We start from the raw sequence: 22,427 nt of genomic DNA on the forward strand, positions 1-22,427 counted from the left end.
CCCACTCCTACCAAAGCACCTCCTCTGTCACTGGGCACCACCTTCCTCCTTTTAAACTATGGAATTTGCTCCCACAAGATGCAGTGATGGCCACCAGCTTGGATGGCTTTAAAAGAAGATTAGCCAAATTCATGGAGGACAGGGCTATCAATGGCTACTAGCCATGATGGCTGTGCTCTGCCACCCTAGTCAGAGGCAGCATGCTTCTGAAAACCAGTTGCCGGAAGCCTCAGCAGGGGAGAGTGTTCTTGCACTCGGGTCCTGCTTGTGGGCTTCCCCCAGGCACCTGGTTGGCCACTGTGAGAACAGGATGCTGGACTAGATGGGCCACTAGCCTGATCCAGCAGGCTCTTCTTATGTTCTTATGTTCCTTTGACCTCCTCCTTTCCCTGTTCCCTGCCTCCTCTTCGCCTCTGTCCTGGTCTGCTTGGGATTTCGACCTGCAAGGAAAGTGCAGGCCTCCTCTCGCCCCAGAAAGGATATTATAGAGCTGAAGGCAGTCCAGACGAGGGGCAATCAAGATTTATTTATTATTTGATTTATATCCCACCCTTCCTCCCAGCAGGAGCCCAGGGCGGCAAACAGAAACGCTAAAGACACTTTAAAAAATTATACAAAGACCTTAAAATACATTAAAACAAAACAACGTTCAAAACATTTTTTAAAAGTTTTAAAAACATCTTTTTTTAAAAAAGGGGTTAAAGACATTATTAAAGAAAACATACTAAAAGCAATTCTAACGCAGACACAGACTGGGATGATAAAGGAGCGGGAGCAACTCCCAGATGAGGAAAGGTTATTTCGTTTAGAGGAAAGGCGAGTAAAAAGGTGACGTGGTAGAAGTGTATAAATTATACATGGTGTGGAGGAAGTGAATAGGAGATGTCTCTCCCCTCTCATCATACTAAAACTTCGGGGGCATTTGTTGAAGCTGAATGCTGGAAAATTCAGGACAGACAAAAGGAAATACTTCTTCACGCTGTGCAGAGTTGAAGTATGGAATTTGCTCCTGCAAGAGTTAGTGATGGCCAGCAACTTTGATGGCTATGTGTGTGTGTGTGCAAATTTGCTCACCATGGGCAATGACTGCGCTAGCAACAATTGGGGAGGGGGTTCAGAGAGCAAGGAATGTCAGCCTGCATCCTCAGACAAAAGGAAAAGTCTGAAATTGCCTTAGTCACACCTGCAATGCCTGTCAGATCAGAATGACTAAAATTACCTTACAGCAATTGAAATACAGGCAGATAAAGGCAGAGTCATTAGCTTATGCCAAAAGGCACACCTGCCTGTGTACATAACATATTCATGTGCAGAGAGAACAGGGCAGGCTGACTTTTGTTCCATCCTTTAACAAAGCAGGGAGAAGTCTGGGTCAAGATGCTGCTCTGTAAAAGGAGCACCCAACCTGAAAGGGGAACATCAGAAAAACGGCAACGGTTAATTCTCGCTTGAATTTCCCCAGGCAAAGGCAGAGAGACCAGCTTGTTTTAGCCTTCTTGAGGTGTTCTGAAAGTGACTTAAGATAGAAAGTTAGGAAGGGCAGTGGGGATGAACACTCTAGGGCAACACCTCTCCCCGTCCCCCATGCACGATTCTCATCACCCTTCAGGAATTGGAGGGCAAGTTGCACTTGTGGGAGAAAAAATGGAAATGAACTGCCTTCATTCAAGTCAATCCTGACTTATGGCGACCCTATGAAAAGGGTTTTCATGGTAAGCGGTATTCCGAGGGGGTTTCCCATTGCCTCCCTTGAAGGCTGAGAGGCAGTGACTGGCCCAAGGTCACCCAGTGAGCTTCAGGGCTGTGTGGGGATTCGAACCCTGGTCTCCCAGGTCGTAGCCCAGCACCTTAACCACTACACCACACTGGCTCTCAGGGTCAATAAATGCCTGGCCTTAGATGTTTCTCTTCCATCAACCATATGCTGGTTGCATACATGCCATACATCTAACGCACATCTAAAGCACATTACCACCCCTGATGAGAGAATCCTAGGAGCTGTCATTTGTTAAAGACGCTGGAAACTGTAGTTCTGTGAGGGGTAAAGGATTCCTAGAGGGGTGTGCTTTAAATGTACGGTGTTGCTGCTGCTGCTGTTGCTGTTGTCTTTAGTGCATTTTTCCAGGCACTTAATTGTTCATCTCCGTTTTTTAAACCCCTTTGTACCCTGCCATTTCTCCCAAGGGCCCAGGGCAATGTTCATTGGGGTCATCCCATTTTTCTCCCCACAAACAGCCTGGGTAAAGTAGGGATTAGATGGGCGGGTAGTGCTTTGCTCAATGCCACCCGCTGTGGTTTATGGGGGATTGGAGGCCAAGGTTAACACTCTATCCACTGCACAACACTGCCTCCTCACCCACCCTTGGTCCAACACTCTCACCACGACGACGCCCTGGAGCACTTGTGGGAGATCCCTCCCCATTTCAGAGCCCTGGTTCCTCAGCTACGGCAATGCCACTCACGTTTCTCTGAAAAGCAACTTGCTCAACCTAGGAAGTTGCCCTGTGTAACTGGTCCATCCATCTAGCTCAGCACTCCTACACTGACTGGCAGTGGCTCTGCAGGGTTTCAGGCAGCAGCTGTAGGGAAGACATGGGGAAAACTCAACCTAGAGAGCCACTGCCAGTTCAGTGTAGCCAATACTGAGCTGAATGGTTCGATAATCTGACTCAAGTCAAAGGCAGCCTCCTGTGTTCCAAAAGGTTGGATTTTGTTTCACCATTGTATCATTCTTTTGATTTACACATTGAATTGTTTCTCCTTATTTATATTTGTGTTTTGAAATGTAGTAGCAACATTTGGAAATGACTTGCTTGTTGACAAACAGGTCTTGCATCCATCAGTTCCGTGTTGCTGCTCTCTCTTCCCTCTTCCCAAATTTGCCTTCCATCCCCCCTCCCTTTCAGAAGGAACAAAATGGAATCTCAGCTGCTATGGGCCCGGCAATGAAGTGAACTCATGCAAATTCAAATCAGTCTAGTTACCCTAATCTCTGGCTCGAAGGTGGCACGGACTTGTCCCATTTGCTCCAGAGGGCAGGGCTAGAACCAGTGGGGACAAATGGCAAAGAAGCAGATTTTGGCTAACCATAATGAGAAAATTCCTCTAATGGCAATTACCGTTCAAGAATGACACAGAGGGGGAAAACTGCTCATGACCACAGCCAAGTGGAGTGCGTGCAGGGGGGAGCGTCAACATGTGAGCAAAGTACCTCTTTCTTCAGAGGACAGTTACATGTGGTGATTTTATTTATTTATTTACTGCATTTGTATACCGCCCCATAGCCAAAGCTCTCTTTTTAAGCTCGACACATGTGGATTCTTTCTCAGGCAGCTGAACCCAGGTACAGACAGCTTGTAAACGGGTACAAGATGACGTGTGAACACCCCTCTTGCCTTGGGAGGTGATGGGCTGTCCTTTGCTGGAGGTATTTAAGCAGTGGAGACTGCTCCAATGTCAGTGGGGGAGCAATTCTGCTCTGGGCTTTAGTCTGAAGTTTCAAGGAGCTGTGCACCTTGGACCTCTTTGAAAGTTCAGAACAAAACCCAGAGTGGATTCACTGCCCCGCTGAAATTGGAGCCACCAGCCTCCACTGTGTTTAAGCAGATGCTGTAATTGCAAGCCTCCTGCCCCAAATAGGGGGAATGGATTAGACCAGTGGTTCCCAACCTTTATGAGCACGGAACCTCCTTTATAAACTGAAATTTTTTTGTGACCCCCTCCCCACACGAAGGCAGGCTGGCTGCCAGGAAGGAAGGGGGAAAGCAGCCTTTCTTTGCAGGCTTGCTTCTTTTTGCTTCACAAAAAGCCCTCTCCTCTCATTCTAAGTAAGGGTGTTGCCAGTAGCGGCAGTGCAAGGAGACGGGAATCAGTGATAGTAATCCCCTCTTCTTCCTGGCAGCTCCACCCTCAGCCTCCTTTGGCATCTGCGATGTATTTTATAGGCAGATGCCTGCACTTAGTGCGCCTGAAAGACGCTCTGTCGCTTCAGCAAAAGGCCTACCCTCTCGTTTGGAGCAAGGGGGAGGTGTCATCTGCAGCGGCAGTGGAAAGCAGACAGTGTAGAAGGAGTGAAGACTTTTGTAAAAAATTAATAAATAATTCATTTCTTTACTGTTCATGGCCCCCTCTGGATTACTTCGCAGCCCCCCTGGGGGTCCCAGCCCCCAGGTTGGGAACCACTGGATTAGACACCATCCATAGGTCCCTTCCACATCTACGACTCTAAACAGTGCAGCCCTAATAAGATGTAATATTACCGATATACCTAAGTAGGGTTAAACTGCATTTCCACCTAGTCTCCCTGTGTTCTGTTTGCCTCTGTCTTTCCTCCCTGTTTGAAATTTAGATAGTAAGCTCCTTGGGGCAGAAGCCTGCTTTTCTTTATGCTACTTTGTAAAGTGTCCTGTACGAGGATGGTGCTGTAGAAGGAAAATGGTGACAAAGATATACGCTGGCAAGAGAAGCAGCTGAGTGTGCTCTGTGGCAGGGACTCCCAAACTGTGGGCCATAGACAAGCTTTACTCTGTGACACGTCCACATTAACAATTCATACTGATTTTCCATTGTATTTTCATTGCTTTTCATTCTTATATTTTATTGTAGTACAACTTCGATTCTGTGGAATGCCAATTGTAATACAATGAAATGCAATATAAGAAGCCATCAAAATGTCATTAAAAATCATACAGCATCTGGCACAGCACATTACAGCTGCTGCAACAGACAGAATCGTGCAGTGACCCAGCAACCCTCACAGCAATTTCTCAAGGGATCCCTGGGGAAAACAAGTTTGGAACTGCTGCTCTATGGAGTTGTGCAGATTCTGATTTGGCCCATCACAAACGTGGCCCAGACTCCCACTATTTAGGGTGTGCATGAGCATCCACATGTCTGGTGCTACCTGGGCCTTTGCCGATGCCTTCTGAGCAAAGCGGTGAGAGCAAAGGGCACAGGGCTACTCATTAGGGTTGCCGGGCCCAGCCTCCAAGAGGTCTTTTGTATCTTTAAAAGTTGTGCAAGGGGGAGGGAGAATTCCACCTTGTGGCTTTTCCCATTACAGGGTTGCAAGAACACCTGCACTTGGCTGACTTTCTCTTCTCCTAAAGATACAGGATCAGTCTCAGGCCCTGAGCCTGGCAACCCCTACTACTCATCCCAGTGTGGAAAGGGGCACGGCAATTGGACTAAGTTTTGTAGAGTGAGTTTAACAGGATTATATGTTAAGCACAAGATTAATTTCCCCCATAAACACAGGAAGGCAACAAATCCCTTCCCAACTGGGAAAAAGGAAATGCCAAACATCTTGAGAGCACAAGCATTCCAGCCAGCTGCCTGGTTTTGTTTTTGTTTTAATCTAATTGCATCTACTCAGTCCTGCAAATCAATTCACCATCCTCTTAATTAAAAGGTTCGAACATCATAAATGTCAACACACTTTGCGCTGTTAAAATAAAAGCAGGTGTAATTTTTTCAAGCTTCAGTGAGGGAGTTCAAAACAGAAATGTCATCCAAGTAGACACAGAGCCAGTCATGGCACCACGGCTGTAAGCAGGGTGTAGTCGTCCAGGATCTCAGGGGGTCTTAGACCCCTTACTTTTTTGGTAGCAGGGTCCTAGCAGAGGCCCTGTGTCTCCAGCATCCTATGAGCCAATCAGTCTGAAAGGGGTGTATGTTAGCCACTGAGAAGAGTATTCTAACATGCTTCCTTGTCCTTTTTTGCTGATTGGAGCAAATCAGAGTGAAAGGAGGTGTGTAAGCCACTGAGAAGACTCTTCTCAGTAGCTAACATTCTCCCCCTTTCATGCTTATTGGCTCCTAGGGATGTCTGTTGTTGTGGGAGAAGGCATTAACAAGGGATCTAATTCTCAACCCAGCAGCAAAAAAGAAAAGGGGGGGAGGCACATGGCTGTGACTATCTTGAAGGGACCCTGTGCTTCTGAATTTGCCACTACACTGCTGGCTGTAAGGAAGAAGCCAGAAAATCTTGGCCACGCAGCGTTGTTGTTGACAATTCCCGACTCTTAACTGGCCAAGTGGCCATGTGCCCCACTTGACAGGGGACAGTCCTCTAATTGTAGGGTTGTCAGAGGGTGGCCCTCCATTTGAAGATGCCCTCTGTCTGAAGGGCTTTCTGGTCCACGTACAGTTCAAAGATAAAAAGCCATCAGGACAGGAGAACGGGGCCTAGGAAGTTGTCCATCAACAGTGAGCACCTGGTCAACAGACTGAGCAGGCCCACAGCTCACCTGGTCACCGTCTTCCCCACTATGATTAGATATATTACATAAGAACATGAGAGAGAGAGAGAGAGAAAAGCTGGATCAGGCCAGAAGCCCATCTAAGTCAGCATCCTGTTCTCATAGTTGTCAACTAAATACCTATTGGGAGCCCACAAGCAGGATCTAGCCTTTCCATTCAAATTATAGCAATTATTTCTAAATTTGCATCTATGCAATCATTTATCATACACATATCTTATGCAAACCACAGTCCCCTTCATCCTCTTTCTGGTCACCAAAAAGATCAATTCTCCACTCACAGGTTTGACTTCTAGAGAGTCTGGTGTAGGAGCTGATCCCTGGGAGAGATCTGTTCCAGTATTTGGTCAGGCTTGAGGCTCATAAAGGAAGGGATGGCATGGCCAGAGCAGCTGAGCTGTAGAAGATGTTATCTCAGCAAAGAGCTGGGGCCATCTGAGGCCTTATGTAGGCTGCTAAGGCCTATTCTGTGGCTGGCCTCACTTCCTTGAGGAGCCAACTGTGCTGATTTAAAGGGCCCTTGTATGAATCTGCAGACACTGACTTCTACACTGTGAAAGGGACGAGGTTGTTAATGGGGGTTCATCCTTTGAGTCTTAGGAACGCAGGAGCGACACATCCCCAGGGAGAGGTGCTGAGGTTACCCCTTGAGAGAAGCAGACTGTATTTCTTAACCTATATCTTCCTCAGAGGCGTGTGAAGGGCTGGATTTGGGGTGTGTGTGTGATGACACCTAGCAACTCACAATAGCAATATTTACACAAGGCATCCTCAAAGGTCCCAGGCTATGGTCTGAAGGCACAGGAAGCCACCACCTTGCTGAAGTAATGCAGGTCTCGGTCTGGTCAGTGCCTGGATGGGAGACCACCTGGACCACAAGTACACCACCTTGGCATGATGAAAGAAAGGTGGCACATCTATATATAAGACATTAAAAATAGTAATACATAAAGGCAAAAATAGGGTTGATGAATTACCAGGGGCTGGGAGCAGAAAACAGGGAATGTCTCTGCTCAATAGAAGCAGTTGGAATGCACATAATTGGCCCTGCTCACCTCAGGAAATGAGTGACAGGGCCAATCAACATGTTACTGTCAAGTTGTGTGGGTGGAATGGGTCAGGAACTGGGCGTCAGAAGGCAGCCCAGGCCATCTGCCACCAGCCATCTCTGGACAAAAGACGGAACTGTAGGGAGAAGTCCAGCCAAGGGAGCCACCTTCTCTTCATAAAAAGCCAGAGTGGGTCAAATTATGCCTCCTTCTAAAGCTTTATAGCAGGGATGGGGAACCTTTGGCCCTCCAGATGCTGCTGAACTACTATTCCCATAATCCCTGGCCATTGGCCATGCTTGCTGGGGCTGATGGGAGTTGTAGCTCAGCAACATCTGGAGGGGCAAAGGTTCTCCAGCCCTGGCTCACAGGTTAGGTTTGCTCTCAGCAGCTCAGGTCTGGTTCTTGAGGAGGTGGTAAGCCTGTGGTACCATCACACGACAAAATGCTCTTCTGTACAAAAATATCACTGCATGGAAAAAGAGGGAGGGTCCTCTTAGCCTAGCGTTCTCTCTGACATGCTAGATTTCTGTGTGCAGGGATTTCTTGTTTTGCATGGAGGAACAATTACTCCCATGAGTCCCCACCAGCAGCCTAAAGCAGTAAATCCCAGATGAAGGTTCATCATTTGGTTTCTGTCAGTGAGATGAGAGGAGGGAGAGACTCATTTGAGATAAACCTAACCTAGTTTTGGACCTGCTGTGAATTCTGTGTGTGTGAGAACGGGATTCGCCATGAAGCTCAAGAATGTTGACAGTGGCCTTTATGTAAAGCATGCTGTGGTCCTGAGATGTCTATGTTTCCAAAACATGATAAATGACAATTTCTAGACTTCAGTCTTAAAGTTGCTGCCTTATTCACCAGATGCGTGTGTGAATTAAATTCCAAAGTGAACATTTTCCATGTCATTTTATTAACTGACTGCATGATATCTGCGAAGATCTTACAAAAGGTTTTGTCAACTGGGTACAGCTAGTAGTTACAGTGCTGGCAATAGTGCCATCAATTCAATGTGATGGTTGTGGCTTACATCAGAATGGTGACAGCTAAGATCAAACCTTCTTGAAAATCAAACATGCTCATATGCCACAATGGCTACGTTCTGCCACCACTGATGGAGGCAGTATGTCTCTGAATGCCATTTCCTTGGAATCGCAGGTGAGCACAAGGTTGGCAAAGGCTAATCAAACCAATACGGTCTTCTCTGATTGGTATTAGCTCCCCAGCGCCTGAGAAAGAATCTTTCATCACTGCCCTCCTAATTCTTTTTTCAATTGGCATTCAGCCAGGACCCTCCCCTTGCAACGCATGTGCTCTCCTGCTGAGCTATGTCCTAATGCTTTGTGCTTCATCGAGCATTCTCTGGATATTACTCTAGTTTTGAAAGCCCAATTTAGGAACATAGAAAGCTGCCTTATACTGACCGGTGGTCCACCTGGCTCAGAATTGTTTTCACAGACTGGCATCAGCTCTCCAAGGTTTCCGGCAGGGGACATTCCTGACCCTATCTGGGGATTGAACCTGAGACCTTCTGCATGCAGGCAGGAGCTCTTGTCTTCCATGCTCTTCCATCTGTCCCCCTTTGGCTGTCAGCTGTCATTCCTTCCCTTGAATTCATTTCTGCACAACGACACATAATCAGAGAAGACGTTGGAGACGGGATGGATGCTGGTGAATGTCAGTGGTGATGGCTGTTGTTTTTGAGTATCGTTGTCAGGTACCTCATTACAATGTATACCATGCAAGACAAGATTTTGTATATCTTTATTATTATTATTATTTTTGGCTTGGGCATCTCAGTTCATTCTGTCCCCCCCCCATATATACACATTGTTGTTATATAGTGTCCTCTGCCCTGAGGTTCCATTTTCTTATATTCTTCCCCCTTAAGTTCATATGACAGGCAACAGTGTTTTTTAAGCTATTGGAAGCCTTTATGGAGTCTGCATCTCCTGGCCTTGAAGTCTGAAGACAAGGCCTGATGGACATGATTCCCAGGAATGCTGTCTGGAGTGTTTTTTTGGGGGGCGTTCTATTGCAAAGCAGACAGAATGGTGGCATCTTTGGTGAGAAATGGATCCATAATAGCTACACATGAGTAAGTCAACATGTCCCATGGTTTTGTGCAGCTAAACATTGTGATGAACGCGCTGGAGATCTTGTTGACCACAAGCGTTATCCAAGGTGTTTTTCTACTTGCTGGTGGTGGTGGTTGTTTTTAGCACAGTGCAAAGGTTGCATTGAAATGATCTCTTTTGCATCAGTCTCTGAGTCGGAATGTCTCCTTGACAGCGAGACAACCTTCAGCCAAGACAGCTGTTTTATCCTGGTTGTAAATATATATATATATATATATATGTAGGCATGGCACTCTTTAACACTCTGTTCATCTTTGTCCAGGTACAGCCCAAAGTGTCTTCATGCCCCACCCCCCAATATGACCATGCTAATCATATATCTGGTCTTCAAGGAGAGTTAGCAATGAAGGATCTTCATAAAGGCCTTCCGGAACTCAATATTGAAGGTGGTGTAGATAATGGGGTTGACGGCACTGTTGACGTAGCCAAGCCATGTGAAGGCATTGTACATGGCTGGGGGGATGTCACAGTTGCAGTGCATGTTCAGGATGTGGGTGATGAAAAAAGGGAGCCAACAGATGATAAAGACACCTGCAGGAGGTCAAATGAAGGAAACCAGGTTAAAAGTGCTGTGGCTGACCAGTATTTCTTCACAATAGAAGAGAGTTAACTTATGGAACATGCTACCACAAGATTTAGGGATGGTCACTTTGCTTAGATGGCTTTAATGGGAATTAGACAAATTTATGAAGGATATGTCTACCAAAGATTATTAGTCACGATAGCTATATGGAACTCTCCAGGTTCAGAGAGTATTCACATCCACACCATACATTTAACACACATATAATGCACATGGCTTCACACAAAGAGTCCTGGGAACTGTTAAGGGTTCTGGGAACTGTAGCTCTGTGAGGGGTAAACTACAGTTCCCAGACAAACTCAGTGGAAAGTGATGAACCTCCATAGACTAGAACAAGACAACTATACCGAATCCTTACCAAGCACAATGGCCAGCATCTGAGTGGCTTTCTTTTCCTTTTGCTGTGAAAATTTCCTCCTGCTCATAGTCTTGAGGGAGGTTCTTGTCTTCCCGTTGGGCATAGTCTGGATCTCAAAAACTTTGGCTGCCTTGGGGTTGTCTGTAGTGTGCCCATTCTTCTCTACCTGCAGTGGGCTGTCCACAGGCAACCGTAGAGTGGAATTGGCACGGAGGTTGGAAGCAGCTGGCATTGCCAGATCACTGTTACTTGGCACAGGGGGCTTGTGTTTGGTTTTATCTGGTGGGCTGGTGCTGGTTGCCATCTCCATCTCTTCCATGTGATTCATTGCCTCCTGGACAAAGGTAAGATACCCCCCCATTTATATTTTTGTCTCAAAAAGTAGATAAGAAAATTGACCTAAATTACTTAGTTGGAAGAGTGACTTAGCAATATATATATATATATATATTTAGGTCGCAATTCGAACCCCTGGACACTAGCACCAGTGGCCCCAAAGTCAGTGAGACAGGGAATCCACTCTGGGTTTGAGTCCAAACTTTCAAGGAGCTGTCCAAGGTGCTTTCACTGCCTCACTGACATTGGGGCCACCAGTCTCCACTGATCAGCACTGCATCCATAGCCTTGGTGCTCATGCCAGTCAGGATGAAATTTATTTATTTGTTTATTGCATTTGTATGTATGTATTGCCTTCAAGTTGATTCCAACTTATGACGACCCTATGAATAGGATTTTCATGAGGCTGGGAGGAAGTGACTGGCCCAAGGTCACCCAGTGAGCTTCATGGCTATGTGGGGATTTGAACCCTGGTCTCCCAGGTGCCCCATAGCCAAAGCTCTCTGGGCAGTTTACAACAGTTAAAAACATTAAAAACAAATATGCAAATTTAAAAACACATTTTTAAAAAGCAATTTAAAAACACATGCTAAAATGCCTGGGAGAAGAGGAAAGTGTGTGTGCATTGGAGGAGAGGGAGGATTGGCCTATTGCCATCATGAGATGGCAGCAGGGTCTGATAGGATCCAATCAATCCTCTGTTGCCCCTTTCCTGCCCCCTCCCTGCCCCTTTTCAGCTACCCCCAGTAGGAATGCTGCTGCTAGTAGCTTCCACCCATCTGTCATTTGGAAGGGCGCATTGGGGTGCTCTTTACCAACGGGGCTTCCTCCGCAATGGTAGAGCTCCCCTGCTGGCAGAAGATCACACCAGCTCCATCCAAAACCCTTACAGCACACAGCAGATCAGGGTTTTGGATTACTCTGACTGTCTTAAATAGGCAACTGATTCATTGTAAAGTGAATTTGCAATCAAAGAGAACCAGGAGATGCCACTGCTGGCTTGCTCATTGGCTCTTTGCCTGACAAGCACTTGGGTGGTAGCAATGATGAGGAAGAGAAGCACCAGTAGCAGCTGGTAATCATGGTGGTTAGGAGGGAGGCAGCCTCACCAAGGGAAGTGGGCTTCTGGAAGGAGGCATCGTCTCTAAACGTATGTCCATCTCCCCAGAGCCGCTCTTATGTTCCTGGCTCCAGTTGGGTGGGACAGCAGAAGGGATCCTGCAAGCCTGAAGCCTGAAGCTGATGCATGGAGTACAATGTTGCACCACTCACCACTTTCCGTTTGTGAAGTGGGAAGCTCCCATTGGTCTTCATGATGAGCGCGCACAGCCTGACGTCTTCTGGATGAGTGCATTTGCCCTAAGGGTGGGGAGTGAAGGCAGGGAGGAAAAGGAAGGAAAAAGGGACAAATAGATAATGTAAAAAGGCATCAACTTGCTGTGTGGAACCAGAAAGAAGGATTTGGAGACCAGCACAGGGATCAGTTAGCTGCGAGGGCCATGGTGGTGCACATCACCCTGAATATATGGGGAGCAGCTTGGCAAAGTTTGTACCTCATCCTGGTTGAAGCAGATGGGTGAAAAACTGATTAAGAGGTGTATTTTGGAAAAGCTATATTGCCTCTGTAGCATTCCCAAGGTCTTTGGCCCCAGGCATTTGCCCAAGAATGCTTTGTGCTGGCACTGCCAGGCCTGGTACGGCCTGATTCTGTAGCGTTGTTTAAGCCAGGGGTAGTGGCATGGTGCCCTCCAGATGTTGCTGGACTCCAGCTTCCATCAACTCTGGCTGGGATTGATGGGCCCTGGAGGAGTCCAAGGACGTCTGGAGGCTAAGAGTTGGGCTAAGGAGTCTGGTTGGGCTACGGCGGAGTTGACTTCATCATCCCTTGGAAAAGAGCCACATATGGGCTTCCCTGAACTTGCAGGTGGGACTATGAAATGAAGTTGTTGTCGTGTATCCAGGTCTGTTCATCCTCCCTTGATCTGTTCCTTCTTTGTCTCTGTGGTTGTTGTTTCCTCATTCCCTCAGTCTGCAACTTTCCAGCATGATGTTTTCCCTGCCTCCTCTCTTATCCCTCAAAGCCTTTTGAGCAGAGGCAGGTGATGGCTCCATGTCAGTGGGGCAGTGGAATCCACTCCGGGTTTCACTCTGAACTTTCAAGGACCTGTCCACTGGCATGGAGCCACCAGCCATCACTGCTCTTGAGTTACTCATTCTACTTCAGGGGCCGTGATTAAATAATAATAAAAAGGTCTCTGCAGCAAAGATGGAGAACCTTCGGCCCTCGAGATGTTACTGGATGGGGACTGGTGGGCCGCAGAGTATCCCCCACACCTTTGATTTAGCAACAAGCCCAACCCTAATGATAACAAGAGCCAGCTATGGTAAGAGGAAGCCAACTTATCCTAGGGCAAGGGCTTCCTAACATGTAGAGGGACAACCATGTCAAGAGCAAAGGCTGCAGCCGAGTATTGGATGCCTGTGTGGCCTGCAAGAGTCGGAGGACCAAACAGCCATCTCAGGTTCACTCACACTAAACAGCACAGATTTGGGAAGGAAAAGAAGTGGGGAATCCTAGGGTATAAATTAGGATCAAGAGAGAAGATGGCAATTGGGGTGGGTGGGGATTGCTTGGATTCTGGTTACCTTCAGCGGGGCCTCCGTGTCAGGGTTCAGGCCTGCGTGGGCACCGGCACGTTTGGTGTTGACCCGCTTCCTGCGTTTCCGCAGCACTATGTATATCTGCACGTACACCAGCAGGGTGACAATGAAGGGGACGTAGAAGGAGACGATAGAGGAATACACAACAAAGGCAGGGTTGGCAATGATACACTCATTCTCCTCTGGAAGACACAAGAGATTGCAGGAGCATTGTCCTAGCCATTAGGAGCTACTGCCAGCTTGTGTCTGTCTCTGTGTGTGTGTGCATGCGAGCTACTACAGAAGGTAGAAAGATGTTGCTTTTGGGGGAGAATTTCACCCCCTTTGGTCTCAGTGCAATAAATGCCAAAGCCAGGGTGAAATCTTCAGTAGTGGAGACAGCATAACTAACTGTCATGTATCCTATGTCGCCTCACGCACAGAACACTGTGGATGCAGCCCTCCTGGCTGGATGCTGCTAATATCAGAGGTGTAGCAAGCTGTGGCCCCACCGCCCCAGTATTTCTGACTTGCAACCTCACAAAGGCCTTCAAGAGACATGGAGAGGAGGAGAGTGAGCAAGCACCCCCTGCAGGAGAAAAGAAGGCACTGCAGCAGAAGCCCAAAGTGACCAAGAGATAAACACTGAGCTATTTTTCTATATAAACCTTTGCTAACCTTTCCATACGAGCCTTTGCCAATTCATAAAAAAATTAAATAACACTGCAACTGGGGGAAAATAGGCAGTATCAACTCCAGCCTTTGCCAGCTGGGTGCCCTCCAGTTGTTGTTGGACTACAACTCCCATCAGCCCCAGCTAGCATGGTTGGCAGAGGCTGTTCAACCCAATAGCTACAATGAAGACATGCCGTTTTCTCTCTTTTTGTGTGTCTACATGTTTGTATGTGTTGACTTTCTGTACACACTATACTTTTGTTTTATAAGAAGACTGTCCAGGACAGAGAGGTAATCCTGGCATGGTTTCCGCCCCCCATGGACTTTAATCCAGCACTGAATCCATCACCTATTTTATTTTATTGTGCTTACTTGTGTTGTTCAGCCCAAAAAGCAATGGGCAGGAGATGGCAAAAGAGAGGACCCAGACCACAGCAATCATGACAGTGACTCTGCGCTTGGAGCTGTAGCGAGTGTTATAAAGCATCGGCATTGCCACGGCTGTATACCTGTTTGGAAGGGAGACACAAGAGGGGCACTTCAGTACAGCCTTGGAGCTCACCTGCGCTGTTGAAAAGCAAGCAAGAGGGAAGGAAGGAAGACAGAGAAAATGCAGTTCCAGAGAGGGCAAGGATTCATGACTGTTAGTTGGGATGTGCCCGTGCTCCCTTGCGAGCTGGGATGGTCTCGCCAGAAAAAATCACAGAGGGATTCTCTACCTGTCAATGCTGATAGCGCAAAGATTGAGGATGCTGGCTGTACACATCATAACGTCCAGGGTGACAAAGATGTCACAGTGGATACGGCTGAATCGCCACTCACCAACCACCTGAGGACAGAAAAGGAACAGAAGGAACAGCAATGGGGTCAAGAATCAGAGAGTCAAAGACTCTGTACAACAATAATGAAGAACTGCAGAGACCTTTTGTTTAGGTGTGGGTCCCTAATTATGCAGTTTTATGGCCAGAAAGCGTCTATAGCAGCAACCTCACCCAGCCTGATCTCCAGATGTTTTGGGCTACAATTCCCGTCAGCTCCAGTCAAAATGGCCATGCTGGCTGAGGGTGATGGGAGTTGTAGTCCAAAACCTCTGGAAGGCATCCAGTTGGTGATAACTCAGAGACAGATAAAAACACAAGTAATTTTTTTTAAAAAAGCATCACAAAATAGGAATCAGTTAAGCATAAAGCTACAGGCATAAATAGCACAATCGCAGGAGCCAGTTAAGAATGTATGAACATAAGGAGAGCCTGCTAGATCAGGCCAATGGTCCATCTAGTCTAGCATCCTGGACTATCTTACACTGCTGTTAGAGAAGAACTAGACACCAGGAACACAAGATATGGAGCAAGAGTTTATGAACTGGAAAATGGGGTCTGAACATGGAGCACTCAGTAGCATTATCTCCTCACTTCAATTTTACAAGGAAAAATGTCCTTCTGTTCTGACTGGAGAAATTTCATGGTGGTAGTGATATAGTGGCTCTGTGAAGAATTTGCAGACTGCATGGCAAAGAAGAGTGTCTGTTGAGCCTGATCAGTCTCTTAAGACAGCACCTGCATATGGATGGATGGAGAGGGAAATGGATTTTTTTTGATCTGTAGATATTATTGATTGTTATGGATCTTACCTGGCCTCTCTTATCAGGCAAAAACTCAAAATATGCAGACAGAATCTGAGTTTCCTTGATTTAATGCTGATATATATTTTTTAAAACAAATCAGCATACTTTTAATCAATCAATGTATTTCTCAAAAACCCATAACTAAACAGATTCTTCTTAAACACACACAGTGCTCCCTCCTTACTGCACAAATCACCTTTGATCAGGTTTCCAGATTACCTTCCTCAGTGCCTTTGGCTACTACATTCTAGCTCATCTGAATGTAAAAATCTAGATGTATCTGTCCAGAGAGATCAGCATTGATCCTATCCACTGGGGAGAATTTGAAAACAGACAATGTGGTCTTGAATCTACATCCAGAAAGCTGCCAATAGCTTCCCCCTCCAGCTCTCCCTGACCTCTATAATTCTTGCAATCTACATCAATGTCTCTTAGCATCATCTGCTTTGTGGGAAAGGACATGCAACTTCAGAAGGAATTAGTAGACCAACTAATGAAGTGTTACACACAGGGCTGATGGGAAATGTACAAATGTTGAATGCAGCTTAAGAAGAGACCTGTCGGAAGTGGCAGCTGGTGACTTCATGTCAAGTGCCGCAGTGCAATCCACGCTGAGTTTTAGTCGGTACTTTCAAGGAGCTGCCCAAGGTGCTGAAAGCCCCACTGACATGTAGCCACCAGCTGCTACTACCCATTGGATCAGGTCAGAATACTTTCCTCCTATGGCATCTGGTATTCAGAAAGATACTGAATCATTGAACATTTTATGTCTGAGTGATTAACAAGAAAATATAAACAAACAATAAAACTTTCCATTTGTCTATTCAGTTTTAAAGGCTGCAAGTAGGGATGAAGGAGAAATTCAGTTCAGGTCTCCTTTAAAGGCAAACCTATCTAATTCACACTTTCGTAAACAATATGTGAACTGAAATACAGCAATCCTTCAAAATTCGTACTTTTCCAAATTTTGCAATGCATTTCTCCAGCCAAATAATGTAAATAAAATGTGTATATCAAGGTAAAGTACATAAAAATACATATATTAGTTGAAAATAACACACAAAAATGCATCATATTAAGGAAAATTGCTTGCAAAAATGTGTACATTAGTCAAAAGTGCATACATAAGTGTGTTTATTGAAAGAAATTCACACTAAATGGCTGGGTTATTTTCCATAAAAAAATCACAAAGCATTGCAGAAATAAGGAGAACTGAATTTAAGATTGGAAAAATGAGAAACTGAGAGGACCAAAACTGACAGATCCTTTTATCCTTTGTTGCAGAGGTTGAAGAAGCCTGGTGTAGGAGATGGATGTTTCAATGTGGAGCACCCATCAACAAGCACATTCCTCATTTGGAAGAAGAAAAAAGGCATAGCTTTCATCAATCTCATTTTGACAAGTCCCATCAGCCAACAGGAATTGAGAATGCCTCAGCCAATAGGAAGTAAGACCAACCCTCTATGTCCCTCCTCCCAGCACCACCCCTTTTGATATTAATGTAATATATAGGCCCCACCCTTTTTATATCAAATAATAGGCACCGCTCTATAATTTAATATAAAATTATACGCCTCTCCCTTTTGATATCAAATTTTATTGATTTATAGGCCTCGCCCCACTTTTAATAGATTTGTTAAAAATTTTCCCTTGATTTTTTCCGCATCCTCCATGCACTCTGGCCCTGTGCATGGTGTTCAACAAGAGCCTGAGGCTGTGTCCCGGCTGTTCTGAGCTCCATCTTGGAGGAGTGGGTGCTTTGCCCAGCCCACAGAACCACCCATTTCATCTCCCCCCCCCAACTTCTGTGTAGTATCTTTATTTTGTGGGGGTGGCTACTCAGGAGACCTGAGTGAACAAAGTATAAACTCTAAGCAGAAGCCACGTTAAAGCCTGGTTTGTAGACCAAGAGGCTTGAACGTTGCACAGAGTGGCAAGGGTGCATTTAAAAAGAAATAAAATGGCTGTTTCAGAAACAGAAGACACCACAAGAACAGTTAACTAATACCACCCTGCTTAATTTCAGGCAGTTTTCCCAAAAAGGGAGATGTTAAGGGTTCAAGCTTACTTGGAAGCAACTCCTTGGGCTTAGCCTTATTGCCTGGTTGTGTAACTCAAATGAGGAAGATGCAGAGCTCTACACATACTCAGAGGTACCTTGTGCTATGATGATGGATTGTTGCAAAGCAATGCAGAAACAAACACACACAACCCCAGAGAATTTGTGACACCTTAAAGGCTAGCATATTATGTATGTATTATATTGTTACATGTGAGAAGAAGAGGTTTGAGAAAAGCTACACAGACCTTCAGTAACTATTCTGTCCAGCTACTTCGCATTGACGCAAACCCCACAGGGAAAATAGAGCATTTTAAATGCTCATTCAATAGCCTTGGTGAATGCCTGCAGTCTATTATGCCTGCTATCCATTTGTACCTTTCATGACAGGAACTTTGTAATGCGTACACGTACACTGATAATTAATAAATATAATGCTTTTAAGTGCAATGTGTGTTGAGATGTAACCCCTCATGCACGTAGCTGCAGCTCAGAAGAGACCAGGCAACAACCACAGAGGACAATGGAACCTCCATGTCTAGAGGCAATCTCTCTCTGAACTGGGACAAACTACAGAGGGTGGGGAAGCCCACTTTCCTAGTCATGCATGTGGGGTTCCTAGAACCGACTTTAAGAACATAAGAACATAAGAAGAGCCTGCTGGATCAGGCCAGTGGCCCATCTAGTCCAGCATCCTGTTCTCACAGTGGCCAGCCAGGTGCCTGGGCGAAGCCCGCAAGCAGGACCCGAGTGCAAGAACACTCTCCCCACCTGAGGCTTCCGGCAACTGGTTTTCAGAAGCATGCTGCCTCTGCCTAGGGTGGCACAGCACAGCCATCACGGCTAGCAGCCATTGATAGCCCTGTCCTCCATGAATTTGTCTAACCTTCTTTTAAAGCTGTCCAAGCTGGTGGCCATTACTGCATCTTGTGGGAGCAAATTCCATAGTTTAACTATGCGCTGAGTAAAGAAGTACTTTCTTTTGTCTGTCCTGAATCTTCCAACATTCAGCTTCTTTGAATGTCCACGAGTTCTAGTATTATGAGAGAGGGAGAAGAACTTTTCTCTATCCACTTTCTCAATGCCATGCATAATTTTATGCGCTTCTATCACGTCTCCTCTGACCCGCCTTTTCTCTAAACTAAAAAGCCCCAAATGCTGCAACCTTTCCTCGTAAGGGAGTCGCTCCATCCCCTTGATCATTCTGGTTGCCCTCTTCTGAACCTTTTCCAACTCTATAATATCCTTTTTGAGATGAGGCAACCAGAACTGTACACAGTATTCCAAATGCGGCCGCACCATAGATTTATACAACAGCATAAAACTGTGCATTTTAATGATAATGTCTTACAGTACAACCCCCACTCTGAGGAAAAAATGCTCAATTTAAAAGTGGATATTCAGCAGACTTGGTGCCTACTTGCAGTCTTATAATCTTGCTACCCATGTGCACCTCCACGGCAGGGCCTATAATTTTATATTAAATTAATATCAAAATGGAGTGGGGCTAGGAGGCGGGACACAAAGGGCCATTCTTGCTTCCTATTGGCTGAGGCATTCTTGATTCCTATTGGCTGACGGGACCTGTCAAAATGAGAAACAAGAAATGCATGACTCAAGCACCATGTATACAAAATGGTTTTTAAAAATGGGGCACCTCTGGAAAGAGCACACCTATGTGAATATGGTTTGGTGAACACAGATTTAGAAATGGACAGAGGTTTTGACTTTGGGTGGGATTTGATTTCTCTGAAACTTTTCAAATCAGAAACTTATTTACAATGCTTTTCTCTCAGTGAAAACCAAATAACATCTTGGAAAGGATGATCTGATATTTCATTTGACTCCAGATTTAGGATCATGCTATGGGAGCCCAGGACTGTGGGTGCCTCTGCTTGCTCTTGAGAAGGATGGCAAGCACTGCCACCAGCATAGCCAAGAGCAGGAAACAAGCTTCTTCCATCTTTTCTAAGACTGTTTCACTGACTTTGAATGGAATGGAACAGAAAAGTAGTAATGAGAGGAACAAGAGAGGCATCTCTGTGCGAGACCCACAAGCAAGTGAATAGCATCCACTAGAGAAAGAAGCATGTGAAACAATGGCGATGGAGGTCGATTTCATGGAAATCTCGCTGGCGCTTTCTAGAATATATCAGGCCCGGTGTCTTGAATCAATCTGGATTTAATCAACTCAACAGCATGGCTTGCTCATGCCCACTAGCAAAAAACCTCACAGATGAATCAACAGCGGAATGAGCTGGAAGGAAGGCAGGGATGGGATGGGTGGACAGGCCTTCCATCAGCTCATGGCACTTTTTAATTTGAGATGTTAAGGAAGCAGCAGTGCTAAAATCTAGTGCAATGTTCTCTGGGGGGATTTTTGATTTAGCAGGATATGAAATGTGAAAGTAAGGATTTTTTTGGGGGGGCTGCCTTTGGATTCTGCCAGCTCCAGGCAAATATCATATCCACGCTAGGGTTAGTAGAAACAAAGTGAATCCAAATGGTACCACTGGTGGCCCTTTGAATCCTTAATGAATTAAAGGGCACTATGCACGGAGCCCAAATCCCTGCTCCAGGGTAAACATGCCATCACAGTCCAGGGATGGAGAACTTCAGGTCCAGGATTCAGCCCTCTGGGCCACTCTGTCTCCCCCCTCTCACTTTCCAATGCATTCACCAATAAAATACACATTTTGTATGCACCTTTTACATAAGATACATTTGTGTGTGTAATTGAGTAGGTATATTGATCAGATTGCATTTAAAGGTGAACCTATCTAATCCACACTTTCTGAAACTATATGCGAATTGAAACACAGCCATCGTACAAAATTCGCTCTTTTCCAAATTTTGCAATGCAGTTCTCCAGCCAAGTAACATGTACAAAAATGTGTATATTAGGAAATGTTCATAAAAATGCATATATTAGTGAAAATAACATGTACAATGCATTCTATTAGGGAAAATTGCTTTGCAAAAATGTGTTTAATAGGGAAAATTGCACACAAAAATGCATACTAGGAGAAATTCGCACTAAAATGCTGATGAATTTTCATGGGGACTTTTGATTTTTTAAAAAATATTGCAAACTGATGCGAAAATGGGAGGAAATGAACTTAAGGCTGGAAAACTAAGAAAGGGAGAGAAACCAAAATTAACAGATTTGCCCATCCCTATGTGTGGGTCAACTCTTCCTGATCATAAATGGATGAGCAAAGGCTTCTTAACCAGGGCATTGCAACTTGCTACACACTATTGCCATAGCATGCCTACCTCCAAATAGACCACCCACGGCATCACCAGAGTAGCCACGAGCAGGTCTGCCACAGCAAGGCTGACAATCAAATAGTTGGTGGTGGTCTGAAGGGCCTTCTCCCTTGATACGGCCATGCATACCAGCACGTTGCCAAAGACGATGACGAAGATGAGGAGGGTGAGGAGCATGGCATAGTAATTGTAGTGGGGAGGCTCCTGTCCTGGGCTGGACCCGTTGAGGGTTTGGTTGTCATAGTTGCCATCATACAAGGACATGCTTGGGAAATCCATGAAGAAGAGCCAGTCGGTTTTGGGATCTGCCTCGCCACAAAAGGGGAAGACAAAAGAATGGGTAATTAATTAGGAACCAGCAGTGGGGAGCATTCAGTTGCAGATTTTCAAGCCTTCCTATTTGAACAACAACAGCATGAAACTGCTGTTGAGCTGGACTTCATTTGTGAGTTCATCACGTTGCAAGTGGGACTCATCTTCAACGGGCCCTGCCACTCAGGGCAGGCATCAGAGGTTGTCATGGTCAGGCACCTGCCAAGGGAACAGGAGCTCAAAAGGGTCTTTCACTACCTCTGTCACCTTGGGAAGTTGGGACCTCTTCTTGGTGCCTCTGCCATCCTCACAACATTCAAGCCACAGCACTAAGAACATCAGAAGAGCCCTACTGGATCAGGCCAAAGGGGGCTCATCTAGTCCAGTATCCTGTTCTCACAGTAGCCAACCAGATGCCCCAAAGGGAAGCCCGGAAGCAGGACATGAGCAGAACAGCAACTCTCCCACTTGCAATTCCCAGCAACTGGCATTCAGAGGCGTACTGCCTCCAACAGTGGAAGCAGAACTTACCCATCATGGCCAGTAGCCCTTGATGGCCTTATCCTCTATGAATTGGTCGAATCAGAAGAGCCTTGCTGGGTCAGGCCAGTGGCCCATCTAGTCCAGCATCCTGTTCTTACAGTGGCCAACCAGGTTCCTGTGGGAAGCCCGCAAGCAGGGCATGAGTGCAAGAGCACTCTCCCCACTTGTGTTACTCAGCAGCTGAGCATATTGGGATCTACTGGGGGAAGACCAGGGAAGGTTTGAATCTAGAGGATTGAACTCCTTCCCCAGCTCTCTGACACCACCTCCACCTTGAACTAAGAGAAATTTATGTCAGCTCTGGAGCTGGTATAAATCAATACCTTTTTATTTTCCTTCCACTGCTCCTTTAAAAAAACAAAGCCAGAAATGAATGTTGAAGAAGGAGGCTGGGGAAGTAATTTAGTTTGGATTACTTTTTAATGCAAACCTACCTAATATGCACTTTCTGAAACAAATGCAAACCAAAACATGACCATCTGTTGAAATTTGTGGTTCTCTGAATTTTGTGATACAGTTTACTGCTTTCCCCTCCCAAATAATATGTACAAAAATGTGTATGTTAAGGGAAAGTGTCCAT

At 45.7% G+C, this 22,427-nt stretch overlaps 1 protein-coding gene across 2 annotated transcripts; it reads right to left on the reverse strand.

Annotated features, from left to right (window-relative positions):
- Window positions 1–9,784: 9,784 nt before the first annotated feature.
- Window positions 9,785–21,271, reverse strand: DRD2 (dopamine receptor D2). 2 transcript variants are annotated; one of them, XM_061593286.1, is made up of 7 exons: window positions 20,999–21,271; window positions 14,759–14,868; window positions 14,412–14,548; window positions 13,371–13,567; window positions 11,997–12,083; window positions 10,389–10,722; window positions 9,785–9,978 (listed from the first exon to the last, which is right to left on the reverse strand). In XM_061593286.1, exons 1-7 carry the CDS (start codon window positions 21,269–21,271, stop codon window positions 9,785–9,787), a joined length of 1,332 nt encoding a protein of 443 aa, XP_061449270.1. The 2 variants fall into 2 exon arrangements, with proteins under 2 accessions (XP_061449270.1, XP_061449271.1); XM_061593287.1 differs by lacking the exon at window positions 11,997–12,083 and having other exon boundaries at window positions 20,999–21,184.
- Between the last annotated feature and the right edge of the window lie 1,156 nt (window positions 21,272–22,427).

This window comes from Rhineura floridana, chromosome 12 (genome assembly GCF_030035675.1).
Source record: "Rhineura floridana isolate rRhiFlo1 chromosome 12, rRhiFlo1.hap2, whole genome shotgun sequence".
In the NCBI taxonomy this organism is placed as follows: Eukaryota; Metazoa; Chordata; class Lepidosauria; order Squamata; family Rhineuridae; genus Rhineura; species Rhineura floridana.

Coding starts and splice junctions, on each gene's coding strand:
- DRD2 (XM_061593286.1), bottom strand. CDS start 21,271: ATGGATTTCCCAAGCATGTCCTTGTATGATGGCAACTATGACAACCAA. Junction 14,869..20,998: donor CGTGGGTGGTCTATTTGGAG/GTAGGCATGCTA, acceptor TTCTGTCCTCAG/GTGGTTGGTGAGTGGCGATT. Junction 12,084..13,370: donor ACACGGAGGCCCCGCTGAAG/GTAACCAGAATC, acceptor CCCCACCCTTAG/GGCAAATGCACTCATCCAGA.